The 14,320-nt window shown below is 49.6% G+C and overlaps 6 protein-coding genes across 6 annotated transcripts; 2 read left to right on the plus strand and 4 right to left on the minus strand.

Annotated features, from left to right (window-relative positions):
• Positions 1 to 32: 32 nt before the first annotated feature.
• Positions 33 to 2,855, minus strand: BC939DRAFT_467936 (mitochondrial carrier domain-containing protein). Its single transcript, XM_051557859.1, has 7 exons — positions 2,700 to 2,855; positions 2,468 to 2,551; positions 2,299 to 2,349; positions 955 to 1,329; positions 718 to 869; positions 483 to 625; positions 33 to 373 (listed from the first exon to the last, which is right to left on the minus strand). The coding sequence occupies exons 1-7, from the start codon at positions 2,768 to 2,770 to the stop codon at positions 245 to 247; spliced, it is 1,005 nt and encodes a 334-aa protein (XP_051406812.1). The 5' UTR covers positions 2,771 to 2,855; the 3' UTR covers positions 33 to 244.
• Positions 2,856 to 3,359: 504 nt separating this feature from the next.
• On the minus strand, positions 3,360 to 3,725 carry BC939DRAFT_467939 (uncharacterized protein). Its single transcript, XM_051557860.1, has one exon. It carries the CDS (start codon positions 3,674 to 3,676, stop codon positions 3,386 to 3,388), a length of 291 nt encoding a protein of 96 aa, XP_051406813.1. The 5' UTR covers positions 3,677 to 3,725; the 3' UTR covers positions 3,360 to 3,385.
• On the plus strand, positions 3,725 to 5,802 carry BC939DRAFT_467941 (uncharacterized protein). The gene has a single exon (XM_051557861.1). It carries the CDS (start codon positions 4,177 to 4,179, stop codon positions 5,578 to 5,580), a length of 1,404 nt encoding a protein of 467 aa, XP_051406814.1. The 5' UTR covers positions 3,725 to 4,176; the 3' UTR covers positions 5,581 to 5,802.
• Positions 5,803 to 6,662: 860 nt separating this feature from the next.
• On the plus strand, positions 6,663 to 10,693 carry BC939DRAFT_481767 (E1-E2 ATPase-domain-containing protein; the record flags this gene model as incomplete). The annotated part of the gene is made up of 5 exons (XM_051559054.1): positions 6,663 to 6,938; positions 7,245 to 7,330; positions 7,561 to 7,825; positions 8,297 to 8,836; positions 10,262 to 10,693. The coding sequence occupies 5 exons, from the start codon at positions 6,663 to 6,665 to the stop codon at positions 10,691 to 10,693; spliced, it is 1,599 nt and encodes a 532-aa protein (XP_051406815.1).
• A 360-nt stretch (positions 10,694 to 11,053) lies between these two features.
• BC939DRAFT_481768 (COP9 signalosome subunit 6) lies at positions 11,054 to 12,912 on the minus strand (the record flags this gene model as incomplete). The annotated part of the gene is made up of 8 exons (XM_051559055.1): positions 11,054 to 11,134; positions 11,240 to 11,308; positions 11,420 to 11,520; positions 11,629 to 11,953; positions 12,063 to 12,151; positions 12,270 to 12,404; positions 12,522 to 12,601; positions 12,839 to 12,912. 8 exons carry the CDS (start codon positions 12,910 to 12,912, stop codon positions 11,054 to 11,056), a joined length of 954 nt encoding a protein of 317 aa, XP_051406816.1.
• Positions 12,913 to 13,235: 323 nt separating this feature from the next.
• On the minus strand, positions 13,236 to 14,320 carry BC939DRAFT_485393 (P-loop containing nucleoside triphosphate hydrolase protein; the record flags this gene model as incomplete). Its single annotated transcript, XM_051559308.1, has 6 exons — positions 13,236 to 13,397; positions 13,550 to 13,684; positions 13,822 to 13,836; positions 13,880 to 13,929; positions 14,031 to 14,118; positions 14,225 to 14,320. 6 exons carry the CDS (start codon positions 14,318 to 14,320, stop codon positions 13,236 to 13,238), a joined length of 546 nt encoding a protein of 181 aa, XP_051406817.1.

Here is a 14,320-nt window from a genome sequence, read left to right on the forward strand (position 1 = left end):
GCAAGCATCTTCCAGTAGCTTTGTTCAATGCGCGCGTTTCTAATTTTTTTTTTTATTATTCTACAAAGAAGTGAGTCGCGTCTATGCTTTAGACGCATGTTCACAACGGGTCTATGTGGGCTAAACAAATAGTACAGAACAAAGAGGGGAGAACTAGATGCTTGGAGTATGATGACGGAGTGAGCATGAAGAAATAGTGGAGAATTCAGGAGAGTGCATGGGCGGTATGATCGGCTTCTTTGGTCTACTTTTTGCCGTCCAGCATTAGGATAGGTGTGTTTATCGCCGCGTGAGTGGAGCCAAGCTCAATGCTGGATGGTCCCAATAAGCGCTGTTGCAGGTCGTAAACAACGAGGGCGATGGCAAACATGGGCTGGATAACAAACAATGAGAGGGAGTGGTGCAGTCAGCAATAGCATTAGATGATTATCTATAAAGCAATGTGTTTCTGTCGAGATCTTCATGCTGGCATTTGCACTTACGGCAACGATCAGAGATCGAGGAACGACACCCTTGAACAATGCTACGACACCCTCATTCCTGACAATGTGCTGGAAGCAGTCGGCGATGCCCTTGAAGACAGGCTCACCAGGTTTACGTGCGACCTGGAGTCTGGTTTTGATCACTGTTTAAAGTCAAGGAGGCAAAGAGTGAGTAACTCGTTCTGTTCCTGGTTTGTTCCCATTTGCTGTCCTTGCAGTGTTGATTGCGCTGTACCATCTGCTGGGGTGACGGCGGAGGCTGCAACGACACCTGAAGCGAGACCGGCACCCAATACGACGGAGAATGATGCCTTGCCATCCTTGTCTGCGCCCTGCAGCTTGAGGAATGAATTGAGAGGGAAGAACATGATCGAGAATGGCACATCCCTATGCAAAACCACAGTGTCAGCAACTGGATAAGGATATGAGCACTGGATAAAATTCAGGGCCACTTATTGGAGTTTCAGTATACCTCAGCAGCGTGGCAGGTGTGCCTCTGTACAGACCACGCAGCCCCAGCGAACGGACGATGCCCATGGCAGTGGGACGTTGTTCGCCAGGCGCTAGTTTCTGCGAGCCAGCAACCTGCATCTGAATCTTGACAATCTCCATGGGGTTGGTAGCGATGACTTGACAGAAACCTGCGGTGGCTCCCGCCAACATGCCATACTTGATCGCCAGCTGGTCCTCGGAGACATTGGTCTGCGCTGCCCAGTACTCGCGGGAAAAGTCATTGACGGCCAACTTGATGGCCTTTTCGGGGGTGATTCCAACAAGATTGGGGACAATGCCCCGGTACAGTCCACGGACACCTTCCTTAGCGACGACCTGGCGAAAGCAATCCAGCCTAGTCAGAAATGACAATTCCATCAGATTCTTTCCCACGGTGCTGCATAAACATTTGAATATGGCGCGCACGCACAACGCCACCAAAACGGCCACTTTCTGTCCGTTGTCTTTGGCTTTCTGCATCGAAGGCCGATTATTCATTCCACCAGCCCTGTTGTATGTCCGCTAGCCGTAGCGTGTATCCACTGGCGAAGTGATGTGGTCGCAACAAAGGTGTTTAGACCAGCCCGTTAGGCTTGGTCCAGCACCCTTTTTTTTTTTTTTTTTTTTTTTTGCAGAGGTTGGTGAGATTGAAGAGACTGTTGTGCCCCATGATTTTCTTTGCCGTCTTGTCGGCCTTTTATTCCCACGGTTCTCCCTCCTTGTAGGGGCCCCACAGATGAATGGAGATCGAAAGTCAGATAAACAAACGAACAAAAAAAAAAAAAGCACTCTGGCACGACGCATCTTGCCATAGTCGTCGTTGTGGTCGCTGTCATGAAGGTGGATATTTTTTTGTGGGTTGGATTCCCAATGACGGCAGCCCGCACAACAAGTAAAAGATGAGTTGCTGCCTGGGGCGGGTGAGCTACTGTGTATTCCACAAGGGGTCCTACTGTTCATTGGTGGTTGGTGAATGTCTTTGCACAATGTTGAGATTGGATATTTTAAGTCGTATTCATCCTAGTACTGATTTTGATCCTCATCCAGACCCAGATCCTGTGGCTGTGCCCGGATCTGGTTCTCAATCGTCTACCGTCTGTTGGATGCCCGCTACTGCCCTGACCAAAAATAAAAAAAGAAAAAAAGAAAAAAAAGCCGAGCGCAAAATCCGATCCTCCGCCTTGTGAATGACTCAGGTCACAACAGCGCCTTCTGTCTAGCGTGGGACTAGAGCGCCTCTTTGTTATCACGATCCGGCGGTTGTGCTTAGTGCTAGCGCAACTGAACATTGTTCTTTGTGCTGTCCCTGGTGAGGAAGACTTACCCGCCTCGGTACTGTAGCTTGCCCGCAGCGTCTCGTTTCTGATTCTGTAATCTGTTTTGAATTAAGAGATGAGCAAATTGATCGTGTGTAGTCATAGATGAGCATTAAAGACAACAACAACAACAACAACAGCAACAGTAAACAAAAAACAAGAAAAAAAAATACGCACCTTGTCTTGACCATGTCCAGGGGATAGACGATCAGTACACCGGTGATACCCGCAACAGCCCCAGCGCCGAGCTTGGAGATGAACCTGAGCAGTGCAGAGATAGGGAGAGAGAGAGAGAGAGAGAGAGAGAGAGAGAGAGAGAGAGAGAGAGAGAGAGAGAGAGCAAGTTGGATTCAGGATTATTGTCATTCAGCAAGAGGGGTTGATTGGGGAGGACAGGTGTAGGGCGTACTTGCTGCTGGGGGTGGAGGTGGAGTGGGTAGGGAGGTGGGCCGGTTGGTCCTGGTGCTGCTGCAGAGCCATGGGGGATGGAAAAGAGGCTGGAGATGGGGATGAAGAAGGATGGGATGGGATGGGATGGGATGGGATGGGATGGGATGGGATGGGAGAGGAGAGGAGAGAGAGGAGAGAGAGAAGAGAGAGAGGAGAGAAAGAGAGAGAGAAAGAGAGAAAGAGAGAGAGAAAGAGAGAAAGAGAGAGAGAAAGAGAGAAAGAGAGAGAGAAAGAGAGAGAGAAAGAGAGAGAAAGAGAGAGAAAGATAGAAAGAGGAATGTTCCCTTGTTCTCCACACCAGGGAGGTTGTTCCTTTCAGGGCATTCCCTCCTCTTTATTTCCAGGCCATTGCTGCCCTTCCTTCGGTGTTATTTTTATATTTTTCATGGGTTCAAAGGTTCATGGGTTCATGGGAGCACGGCCCTTGTTTCCAGGCACTCGAGCAGCTCCTTCTCGGCCTCCTCCCACAGCAGCAGTCTGCAGAGCAGAGTCACATCCAAGTCATCCAAGTCATCCAAGCCATAGCCATAGCCATAGCCATAGTCATATGCCGCACGCTTGGATTTGCTTATTTGCTGCAGACTATAGAACTATAGCTTGTAGGGGATTGAATGAATCCCCTTCGTCATTCTTCTCCGCTCAGACTCACTCCCACACGACAACAAGTCGCCACACTTTCTTCTCCTCCATCGCACACACCCATCGCCCCATCGCACCATCGCCCCATCCCTCCATCACTCCATCACATCCAATCCTCTCCTGCCTGCTTGACTCTCGTCTTCGCTCTGTCATACAATCGTGTGCATGTGTCCATGACAGCCTACATCCATGCCATGTCTGCCTGTCCATCTCCTCCCCCCTCCTCCACTTCCTCGCACTCCACTGCTGCCTCTGCACACACCTATCCTTCCACTCCCTCCTTCGTTGTTGCCGCATTGGCTGCCCTCCTTGCCAGCAGTCGTCCTGCTGCTGCTGCTGCTGCTGCAACTCCTTCTTCACACAGACACCCTCGTCCCCGTCCTCAGCGTCGCGCGTCTGCCCTGCCTCCACGGGGCCCGTCCCGCCTTCCTCACCTCTTCCTCACACACTCCCTGCCGCCCGCTGCACTTCCTCCCGTCGCTTCCTCTTCGTCACAACCGCCATTTCAGCGCCATTACAGGCCATCTCTGCCAGTATCAGTCTCGTCCCCTCCGTCCTCATGCCTTACTCTGAGAAGGCGACACCAGAAGCGCGACACACTCGCTCCACATGGCCTCGACGTTGCGCTGGCCTCCACCAAGGATTCGATATTGCATCAGAGTGAGCACTTCATCCACAACCAACGTCGTTCTTACACCCTTCTCACCCACACTGAAAGCGAGCCCAACGGCCTGGTCTTCAGCCCAGAATCCTCTGACTCGCTTGCCCGCCTATCCTCGTCCTCGCATCTTTCAAATATGTCGCCAACTGCCAAGGCCCTGTATATCCTCTTGGGCTTAGTCGTACTTCTAATCCTTGTAGGCTTCGCCGTACTTTGTCTCCGGAGAAGGAGAAGGAAGCAGAGACAGAGACAAAAGGAGAGGCCCCGCCCTGTCTCCGGCTCAGGCGCTGATTCCTTTCAGAGCACCATGTCTCAGCCTCAGCTTCAAGTCTACGCTCAATCTTCGCACCTACAGCAGCAGCACCAGCTTGTTGGAGTCCCGTTGCATCAGTCTCCAGAGATCCCGTCCACACTCTCCTCCTTCACCCGCATATCGTCCGCAACGCCCGAGATGAGCGCCATTCTCGCCATGAGACGATTGCCCAGTACCCAAGCCAGCTCGTCGTCGGGCTTCAGTCTAGCGCGATTCTTTGGCAAGCAATCCAGCCCAGATGCCACCCGCAAGGGACAACGGGTTCACCAGGACTGGGATCTTTCCCTAGAGAAGACACTCTCGGATACCCCATCTACGCGATCGTCTGCGCACGGCTACTTCTGGGATCGGTCCGACTCTCGAAAGGAGCGCACCCATGACGGCTTCCCGGTGATCACATTGACCTCGCCCACCAACTCCGAGTCGTCCATACCCATCTCACTTCAGGACCAAACACAGGTCCCCAATATGCACACCACAGATCTAGCCTCATCCTCCCCTTCGTCCTCTTCGTCGTCCTCTGCATCAACCCCCGTCTCGCACCAGATAACAAACGGTCCTGCAGCTCTATCTCCAGTTTCGTTACCATCATTGCCAAACGCGTCAATGTCATCATTACCTCTTTCCCAGCAGGACGAGCAAGGTTCCTCATCGTCCAAGTCGATCAAAGCACAGCCAAGCTTGTACATGCTTCATCAATCAGTACCTCAGCACATGCTTCTTCATCCATCGTACACTAATAGCCGACCATTGCACTTTGAGAAGCAGACACCAGTGTCCTCGTCAGAGACTCGTCCTGCAATGACGGATTTTCCGCCCACGTACGAGGAGGCTATCGACAGGCCTTGCAAAACCACGACATCGATGGCTGTAGGAACGCATGCTGGACACTGCCTGGGTGGCGAAGGGTCATCGACTTTGGTTCAGCAAGGACTTTGTGCTTCGCCATTGCCTTCGCTATCGACACCTCTAGCGAGTTCGTCTGATGAGGTTCTACAAAGACCGAATGCGCCGCTGTACGATGAAACGATGTGGACAGCCAGGATAGATGACGGTGGTTGGGAAGCTCATGTTGGATCTGGATCTGGAACCGGATCTGGAACCGGATCTGGAACTGGATCTGGAACTGGATCTGGAATTGGACATGGACCTGAACCTGACATGGATACTGAAGACGATCCTTTGGCAAGTCTCTCCCTACAGCCCTTGGAATCTCGAAAATCTTGACTAAAAATGAGATCGTGGTGTCGCGAAGCAAAAAATATGAATCTTTATCAACAGGCCATCCGGCATACTCGGTTTAGTTAACCATAGGAATGAGAATAAAGCAAGTGCAGTAATGTGGATCTTTGGGTGTTTCATCCCGTTTGCACATTTGCACAATGCAAAATAGAATGCACTTTCCTGGCTCTCTCAACGAGGTCACTGAGGGCATTCGGTTTACTGCTCTTCTGCATTGAATGCATTCTCAGCGGAACGGATGGATAAAAAAGCAGCATTCCAGCTAATGGTTTCGACCCTTGGCTCGGTCCGGGCAATATCGTAGCGTAGATCATTGAGGCAGGTTGTAAGGTTGTGCAATTGTTCACTATATATTAGCGTACTTTCCGCGGCGACAGGGACGGAGACGACGGGGGGAAGGGTTACAAGGACAAAGGAAGATGATTTCCTTGGTACCCAGGAGGGGCAAAGAAGAGTACACTTTCATCCTGTCTGCATTGAACTGGGCAATAATGAAAGTGTGTGAACCAGCTCCGAGGTACTAAGGATATTCTGCTCTTTATTTCCGCCCTGTACATTGCTTGACTTGGAGTCGGTATCAAGGATGGCCATACCCTTTTTTCCCCTTTCTTCCTTCATTCCTTTTCGTTTTTCCAAAGAGCGGGGCGGGCATTTTCTGTCGTAAAAATGCCATTATTCCGTTCCTCGTTTTCTTAATCTGCCTTGGGGCACTGCATGGCTCAGTGCACCATTCTCTTTCTCAGTAACTGCATTCTTACTGCGTTATCATGAAGTTTGTGAGCTATTTCTCACTAACGTTGGCAGACATTACAAGCACCAAGCAACAATAGCCCATTACCAATCGTTGCAGTAAGAGCAAGGGCAACAAGGAGATGAAGTTGTCTTTGCAACAAGAGCGAAGGGAAACAGCAGGAAGCACGGAAGCAAACAGGCTGCCGTTGTAAGTGTAAGTGTGCTCGAAGGATTCTGTTCTGTTCTCTGGTTCCTTTTATTTTTTATTTCTTTGCTCCTCTACGTGTTTTCCCCTTGTTTAATGCTACAGTGAATTATTGAATGCATTCTAGACTATGCGATACCATCGTTTCCAAACCGCCCGCGTGCTAGTCAGTCCAAATTGCAGTGTATCTCCGCAGCTCGGCCTAGAAGTAAAGCGTACAAACGACATATTCAGAAACAAGAACGACTATTCCTCATCGTCATTCAATCACGCTGATCGTCTATACCCAACTTATCGGAGAGCCAACAATCCTCCACTCCCTACCCTGGCTCCTACACCCAGCTCCTCCTTCCATTCGCTCCATCCTCTCCTTTTAATACGCGTTGCTGGCGGTATCTCACCGCTGGTCAGTGAAAAGAAAAGATATAAAAGAGGCCACTCTTCGACTCACTTTACTCTCTATTTCTCCATCTCTCTCTCTCTTTTCCATATCCCCTTCATTCCTGTCCCATCCGTTCTTACTGATCCCTTCATCCTTATACTTCATTTTCTCTTTCCCTCTCACAAAAACATTTATAGCTGCTTCGTGTTTCCTTTCTCCCGCTCATCTTCGCTTTCTTCGTTCCCGTCCATCGACCCCCCGCTCCTAACGCCTCTGTCACGATCATCCTCTACGCCCTACCTCCCTTCCATCTTTCTCATTCCTTCACAGGTCGACTACATTGCAGCAGCCAACTCCCTCACCTCCGCATCCTTATCACACCATACCACATTCGTTGTCCTCTTGACACAGCAAAGGTATGAAGGTCCATACCGACCTCTTCATTATCATCAAACATGGTCCGACATCAGACAACTTCACCTTCTCATCTTAGCTACATTCGATTACAACATGAGGAGGAACAGTAAACAAGTCCATAGTAACGTACTAATGAGCCGCAACGCCTTCTGACTCATCATGCAGCCATGAGTGAAAAGCCAGAGGCCCAGGCGCGCTCTTTACCTCCAATAACACTTCACGACGGTAGACAGGAAAAGGCCGATCAGATCGAAATCGAAGAGCAGGTCCACCACGAGCACGTCGAAGAGATTTCGGCTGAACTCGAAGCACTACTCCACACGGATCCCCTCAAAGGCTTGTCTGATGATGAGATTGCTAACCGTCGCGAAACCTTTGGACGCAACGAGTTGATTGAAAAGAAACGGCACCCACTGCTTAAGTTCCTAAGTTACTTTACAGGCGCCATTGCCTATTTAATTGAAATTGCTGTCATTTGTGCGGCTGTCGTCGGTGTAAGTGGTTCCCATATCGCTAATGGCCTATTATGTTGATTTGTAAAGCACACTTATACATTCAAGGGCTCTCAAGAGTATTGAGTGCGCCTTTTTTACGCCTGTTCGATTTCTCTGTGCTTCTACTTTTGCCTTGAGGCTCTTCACTATTTGAACCTTGCTATTTGCTTCCAGTGGTTCAAATGTCCACGTATCCCAGGTTCAAGGCAGCTCGCCCTTGGATAGTAATTTACGGCCCTCATATATACCGGGTTTATTTAATAGTCCTGTGTCTCAATGCTTTGTGAACCTTCAGACTGCCCAGTGCTCCTCTCTCTGTTAGCATGCTTCTGAATGTTCATACGAATTTATTTTCCCCGCAAAGCTTAATTTAGAGTTGTGGGCGCACGTCCCTTTAGTACGTCTGTGCACAGCTGCTCTACGCGCCCGTCACTAAACCCTCTTTTCTATAATTCATTCCACCCCTACTAGGACTGGCCAGACTTCGGTATTATTCTGGCCCTCTTGTTCATCAATGCTACCATCGGGTTCGTGGAGGAGTCCAAGGCCGAGTCTGCCTTGGATGCCCTCAAGCAGACCCTAGCCCTGAAGACCCGCTGCTGGCGTAACGGTCATCTGGTCGAGCTCGATACCTCTGATCTCGTCCCTGGCGATGTGATTGTCCTTCGACTTGGCGATATCATCCCAGCTGATGGTCGTCTTCTCGGGTTCGGCGCCACTGGTGAGGCCATCGAGGGTGATCTCCAGGTCGATCAATCTGCCCTTACTGGTGAATCTCTACCTTTGTCCAAGAACAAGGGTGCCACCGTTTACTCATCCTCGATCGTTAAGCAGGGCCAGCAGATGGCTGTTGTTACCAAGACTGGCGGTAATACATTCATCGGCCGCGCCGCTGGACTTATGGCCGTCGCCACTGAAGAAGGCCACTTCCAAAAGATCATCAACCGCATCGGCAACTTTTTGATCTTAATCACAGTGGTCCTGGTCGTTATCATCCTGATTTATTTACTGGTAGACAACCGTGGCACGCCCGAGGGTTCGTTCAAACACGTTCTGGAGCAGGTCCTTGTCCTCACTATCGCTGCTATCCCTGTCGGTCTCCCCACTGTTATGTCTGTCACCATGGCCATGGGTGCCAAGGAGCTCGCACTTCGCAAGGTTATTGTCAAGCGCCTCACTGCCGTCGAGGAGATGGCTTCTGTCTCTGTTCTCTGCTCCGACAAGACCGGAACATTGACCCTGAACGAGTTGACATTTGATGAGCCCTATTTGACCAACAACTACACCTCGGGTGATATTCTCCTGTACTCTTACCTTGCTGCTGAGCCCGGTGCCAACGATCCCATTGAGTTTGCTGTGCGCACTGCTGCGGAGGAGCAGCTCGAGATCCTCAAGAACCGCACCCACAAACACGAGGTCCCCGGCTTTAAGGTTACTTCTTTCTTACCCTTCAACCCCTCAACCAAGCTGACCCAGGCTACCGTTATGGACTTGGAAACCCAGCAGTCCTTCAAGGTCGCCAAGGGCGCCCCCCAAGTCATTGTCCGCCTCGTCGGTGGTGATGACGAAGCGGCTCGTGCTGTTAATGTGCTTGCCAAACGTGGCCTTCGCGCCCTTGGTGTCGCCCGCACCAAGCACGGCAGCCTGGAAGAGTATGAGCTAGTCGGGATGATTTCCTTGATTGATCCCCCACGACCCGACTCTGGAGAGACCATACGCCGCTGCAACGACATGGGAGTCGACGTCAAGATGATCACAGGCGACCAGCAAATCATTGCCAAGGAGGTTGCACATCGTCTTGGTATGGGTCGTGTCATTTTGGATGCAGGCCACTTGGTCGATCCTGATAAATCCGAGGATGAGATCACTGAGCACTGCATCCGCGCCGATGGGTTCGCCCAGGTCATTCCCGAGCACAAATACCGCGTTGTCGAGCTACTTCAAAATCGCGGCATCCTTGTCGGAATGACTGGCGATGGTGTCAACGATGCTCCCGCTCTCAAAAAGGCCAACGTCGGCATTGCTGTTCACGGATGCACTGATGCCGCCCGCTCTGCTGCTGATATTGTCTTGCTCGCCCCCGGATTGTCGACCATTGTCGATGGCCTGATGACCTCTCGCGCCATTTTTCAGCGCATGCGATCCTATGCCCTGTACCGTATTACCTCGACTGTCCACTTCTTGATGTTTTTCTTCTGTATCACCATGGCCCTGCAATGGAAGATGAAGCCAATTCTGCTCATTTTGATCTGTATCCTTAATGACGCTGCCACTCTGGTCATCTCCGTCGATAACGCCAAAATCTCGGCCCATCCTGACAAGTGGAGAATCGGCCAGTTGATATTCCTGTCCGTTGTTCTCGGTGCATTGTTGACAGCTCTTTCGTTCGCGCACTTTTTCATTGCCAAGGGTGTCTTCCATGTCTCGCCTGAACAGCTCGAGGCCATCATGTATCTGCACATTTCGTCCGCACCTCACTTTGTGATTTTCTCGACGCGTCTGTCCGGTTACTTTTGGGAAAACATGCCCTCGCCTATCTTCTTTATCGCCGTCATGGGTACCCAGGTCTTTGCGATGTTGATCTGCATCTATGGTGTGATCGTCGGCGAGGCGATCGGCTGGGTCTGGGGTGTAGCTGTCATCGGCATCTCCCTAGTCTACTTTATCTTTCTTGACTTTGTCAAGGTCTTTATCTTTAAGCGATGGAACTTTGAGCTCACCACCCAGGCCTGGCCCACCAAGGCCCGCAAGGAGAAGCTTGCCGCTCGCAAGGTTCGTGCAACCCAGCAGCACCGCGTCTGGTTCTCCGTTGACCAGGTTCGCCAGATCGGCCTCAAGCTGAAGGTTCTCGAGGCACTGAAGGCGTAAAATTCCCTCCATGGACTCTTTTTATATTTTATATTTTTATTTTTTCGTTATGTTCCTGCTTTCTTTAAATGGATTTCACTTGTTCATTTTCTGAAAGGTTGGTTCTTTCTTTTGATGGACCAACTGAAATCGTCTACCTCTGTCTATACAATTGAACTCACTGTAATATTTAATAAAATACTATCCATTTGCCAAATCGAACGAAAAAAACTGATCCGGCTTCGCTTTATTGTCTGCATTTTGCGTAAAGGTTTGATGGGCCTCGGTGAAGTGACTGGAACGAGTATGCTATGCCCTAGTTTCACCGCCATGCTCAATTGTGAGGGATTATCCTGACTGGATAGCAGAGGGACGACGTGTTTAGGCTAGCATCCCGCGTCGAGGACGTCCATGACTTTGATGCGATGAATTGTTCGCAACAACATTGAATTTGTCCACCATCTATGCAAATGTAAAGAGACAGTGAGGGTCGCGGTTAAAAACTACGTTTATATTCAGAACCATAAAGAAAAGAGTTCAAATAGGCTAGTGCCGCTACTTAATTACCTCACTCATAGCATGCGTGCCTTTGGTGATGGTAGCCAAGTAAGAGGTCAAAAGGACATCGTTGTACTCCTATGACACAATCCATAGCATTTATTAAAAAGGAAGAAGAATCGTTAGAATGATGGGAGTTGTAGTCCAATTCCGGTATCCGTCGCTCCAAATGATCGTGTGCGCACATACCGTCATGAATTCCTCTTCGAATGCCTGCCCGGAAATAGTGGGCAAACGGTTGCATAAACTTGATATTTGTCGCTCCAGGTCGTGATCTCTGGGAACATGGCCTATGGATGAAATGATATATGATGAGCATGCTTTAATATTGTTCTTTCGTCAAAAGACTTCAATGCGGGCAGAATGTCGCGTCGCCCCTGAACACAATGCCACAATACCTTGGACGGAGTCCTGCAGATATTCATGAAGAAGTTTGATACGGGTGTCGAGCATTTTTATCGCATTCTGTTGTCCAGAGAGATGTGCGACAAGAGAGCTTTCGCCATCCTGATGAGTAGCAGCGTGCGCAACATGATCGACAGCGATTCTCTCTGCTTCGCCCGTTTCGACTTTGTAGACAGCCTTAATGAACATTGGCTGGGGCTGATTGTCAACAATATCAACAATAGATTCATATACGGTGATGGGAAGAGAGCGCGCTGGTGTCGGGATCTCATTCGGGTCCATCTGCAGGAAGAGAGGACTTTCATTGTAGACCATGAGCTATAATTGGTAGACTCATAGGTTAAAAGATGAATACCGTTTTAGGTCTGTGCCTTTTTTGCGAAGTTAGTTAGTGATGGCTTCATTCAGGCAATGGAAGGAGCTCTACCTGCTGTAGCACGTCGATATCAATCATGGATGGCTTATGTCCGATAGCGTACCATCCCAGGAAATCATAGGCTGGAAACACCTGTCGGACTATTCAGCACGAAGATGAGGATGCGAAACGTTGTTTTATCAGACGCCGTATCATCCAGACAGACAGTCAGGACAGAGTCGGTAGATAAAGCTTATGGGCTTTGTACGAATTCATTACATTGCTCCTGCTTTGTGACAAAGTACTCCTCGTGAATTCGAATAGAGCCGTCCGCTTGCAGATTAAACAGCAGTTCATAAGAGTTGAATATTTCCACTTCACGTCCAGATTGAATGCCAAGCAAGGCTCCAATGACTATGACCGAAAGAACAGAGAGAGGTAACATTCCGCGTCAATACGTTTATTGGGCAATCTAATAGGACGCAAGCTTCCTTTGTCTTTAGGTAAGATCATACGACAATGTCTCCTTACCATGAACAGAGCCTCCGTCTGCTTGCTGTATAGCAGTTCGCGTGTAATGGTCCGAGATATTAAGCAGTGTCAGCGGATGTCTATTTGTCAATAGTAGCGTTCAGTCAGCAAAGAGTACAAGTCCTAAAAGAGCAATGAGTGCTTTTTGTCCACAAGCAAGGCTAGGGGTGAGAGGCAATTTTGCAGCTGTTGCCGGTCAAAGTGTTCGTGTTCCCACAGTAGACTGCGCCTCTCAGTTGCTTCATTGGCCTTCCACAACGATAACAGCAAAGTAAAGGCATGTCCTGCACTTTCGGACCGTGTAATGAGTCACATACAAGGCGATGTGCAATCCTGAGTTGTTGGGCTGGTTGAGAACAACCGTTGTCGTATCCTGGTTGAGTGTGGCCATGGCGTGCGAAAGCGATGCGTTGTAGAGGAGAGGGATGGAGAGTATGAATGTAACCGCCATTTTTCTCTTCCACGCTACACGCGAATCATTTTTTTTTGTGACTGGACAATACTGCACTTTCCACGCGTCTGGTCCTTGTCCAAGCTTGTGGCAGTTATCAGCATACACGATGGCTACATGAATAGAGAGTCCTTTCAATTGTTTTCAGACGGTGTCTTTATTTGATTCCGCTTAGTCTTCAGGGTCACATTTTATTTTCCTGCGTGGCCTATACATTGGCGGCTCCATGTACAGAATGGCTAGGAATGAAATCAGATAGGTTCTTAAAGGACAAGGCAGTTCTTGCTGCTGCGATGACTCTTTTTGGGCTTGGCCAGCAACGACGCGCGGGTAGCGCTCTTGAATACCTCGCGAACACCCTCGCCAGTCCTGGCCGAACACTCTAGGTAGTCCCTAGCCTTGATGTGGCGAGCAATTTCGGCACCCTAAGAGGTGAATTTTACCAATAAGAAAACATAATGTTAATATCCACATGATGGCGGCTCATCTCCACAATTGCACAGCAGTCAAGTAGACTCCACTATATGAAGAAGGCGGCGTTGCTTAAGTAGATATGTCCGATGATAATGTTACGTACTCTCTCGGGGCTCACTGGAGCCTGGTTGCTCCTCCTCAGCTCGTCAATTGTGCGCTGGTCAAATCGGAGGTCTTTCTTGCATGCGACCAAGACGATGGGAAGTCCACCGCAAAAGTGCTGAACCTCAGAGAACCACTATAAATTTGGCAATTGAGCAGCAAAAAAGATTAATACAAAGTATTTAGTCTTGATGATTTTGTCGTTGTTATTGTCGTTCTCCTTGTCGTTATCGTTGTTTTTGGGAGAGGGGAGGGGGTCGATTCTTCTTTTACCTTCTCCTGTACGTTCTCCAGTGAATCAGGCGAGTCGATCGAAGCAGATGAGAATCACATGCGAACCAGGGTACGAGAGAGGACGAAGACGGTCATAGTCCTCCTGGCCTATTCAGCACAGGACGAGATAGTGTTTAGAGGCGTGTTGACATTTTTGTTCGTCTAGCAAAGAGGAGGTTGAGGACGGCCAAGGAAGCGAACAGTCTTACCGACAGTGTCCCAAAGCGCGAGTTCGACGTGCTTGCCATCCACCTCGATATCGACCATATACTTCTCAAAGACCGTGGGGGCGTAAATCTGGTTGCAGGTATAGAAAAGCGTTGAGTAAGTTCGAATGTAATACTTCTTCGCTGTTGTTTTGCTGTTGCTGTCAGAAAATTGTCGCCGCTGCACTGTGTGATACATCAGGGAAGGTGCCCCTTGATAAGACGATGAGCAGGCAGGTCTTGCCACAGGCACCATCACCGACGATAACGAGCTTTCGGCGGATTTCAGTCAT

The sequence above is a fragment of the Gamsiella multidivaricata genome, assembly GCF_025024155.1.
Source record: "Gamsiella multidivaricata strain RSA 2152 chromosome Unknown BC939scaffold_114, whole genome shotgun sequence".
NCBI lineage: Eukaryota > Fungi > Mortierellomycota > Mortierellomycetes > Mortierellales > Mortierellaceae > Gamsiella > Gamsiella multidivaricata.

What these genes read in the sequence shown, in the direction of transcription:
- BC939DRAFT_467936 (XM_051557859.1), bottom strand. Translation starts at nt 2,770, where the DNA reads ATGGCTCTGCAGCAGCACCAGGACCAACCGGCCCACCTCCCTACCCAC. An exon ending in CTGGACATGGTCAAGACAAG is followed by an intron (nt 2,350 to 2,467) that starts GTGCGTATTTTT and finishes AATTCAAAACAG; the next exon opens with ATTACAGAATCAGAAACGAG. An exon ending in ACACCTGCCACGCTGCTGAG is followed by an intron (nt 870 to 954) that starts GTATACTGAAAC and finishes GGTTTTGCATAG; the next exon opens with GGATGTGCCATTCTCGATCA.
- BC939DRAFT_467939 (XM_051557860.1), bottom strand. Translation starts at nt 3,676, where the DNA reads ATGCGGCAACAACGAAGGAGGGAGTGGAAGGATAGGTGTGTGCAGAGG.
- BC939DRAFT_467941 (XM_051557861.1), top strand. Translation starts at nt 4,177, where the DNA reads ATGTCGCCAACTGCCAAGGCCCTGTATATCCTCTTGGGCTTAGTCGTA.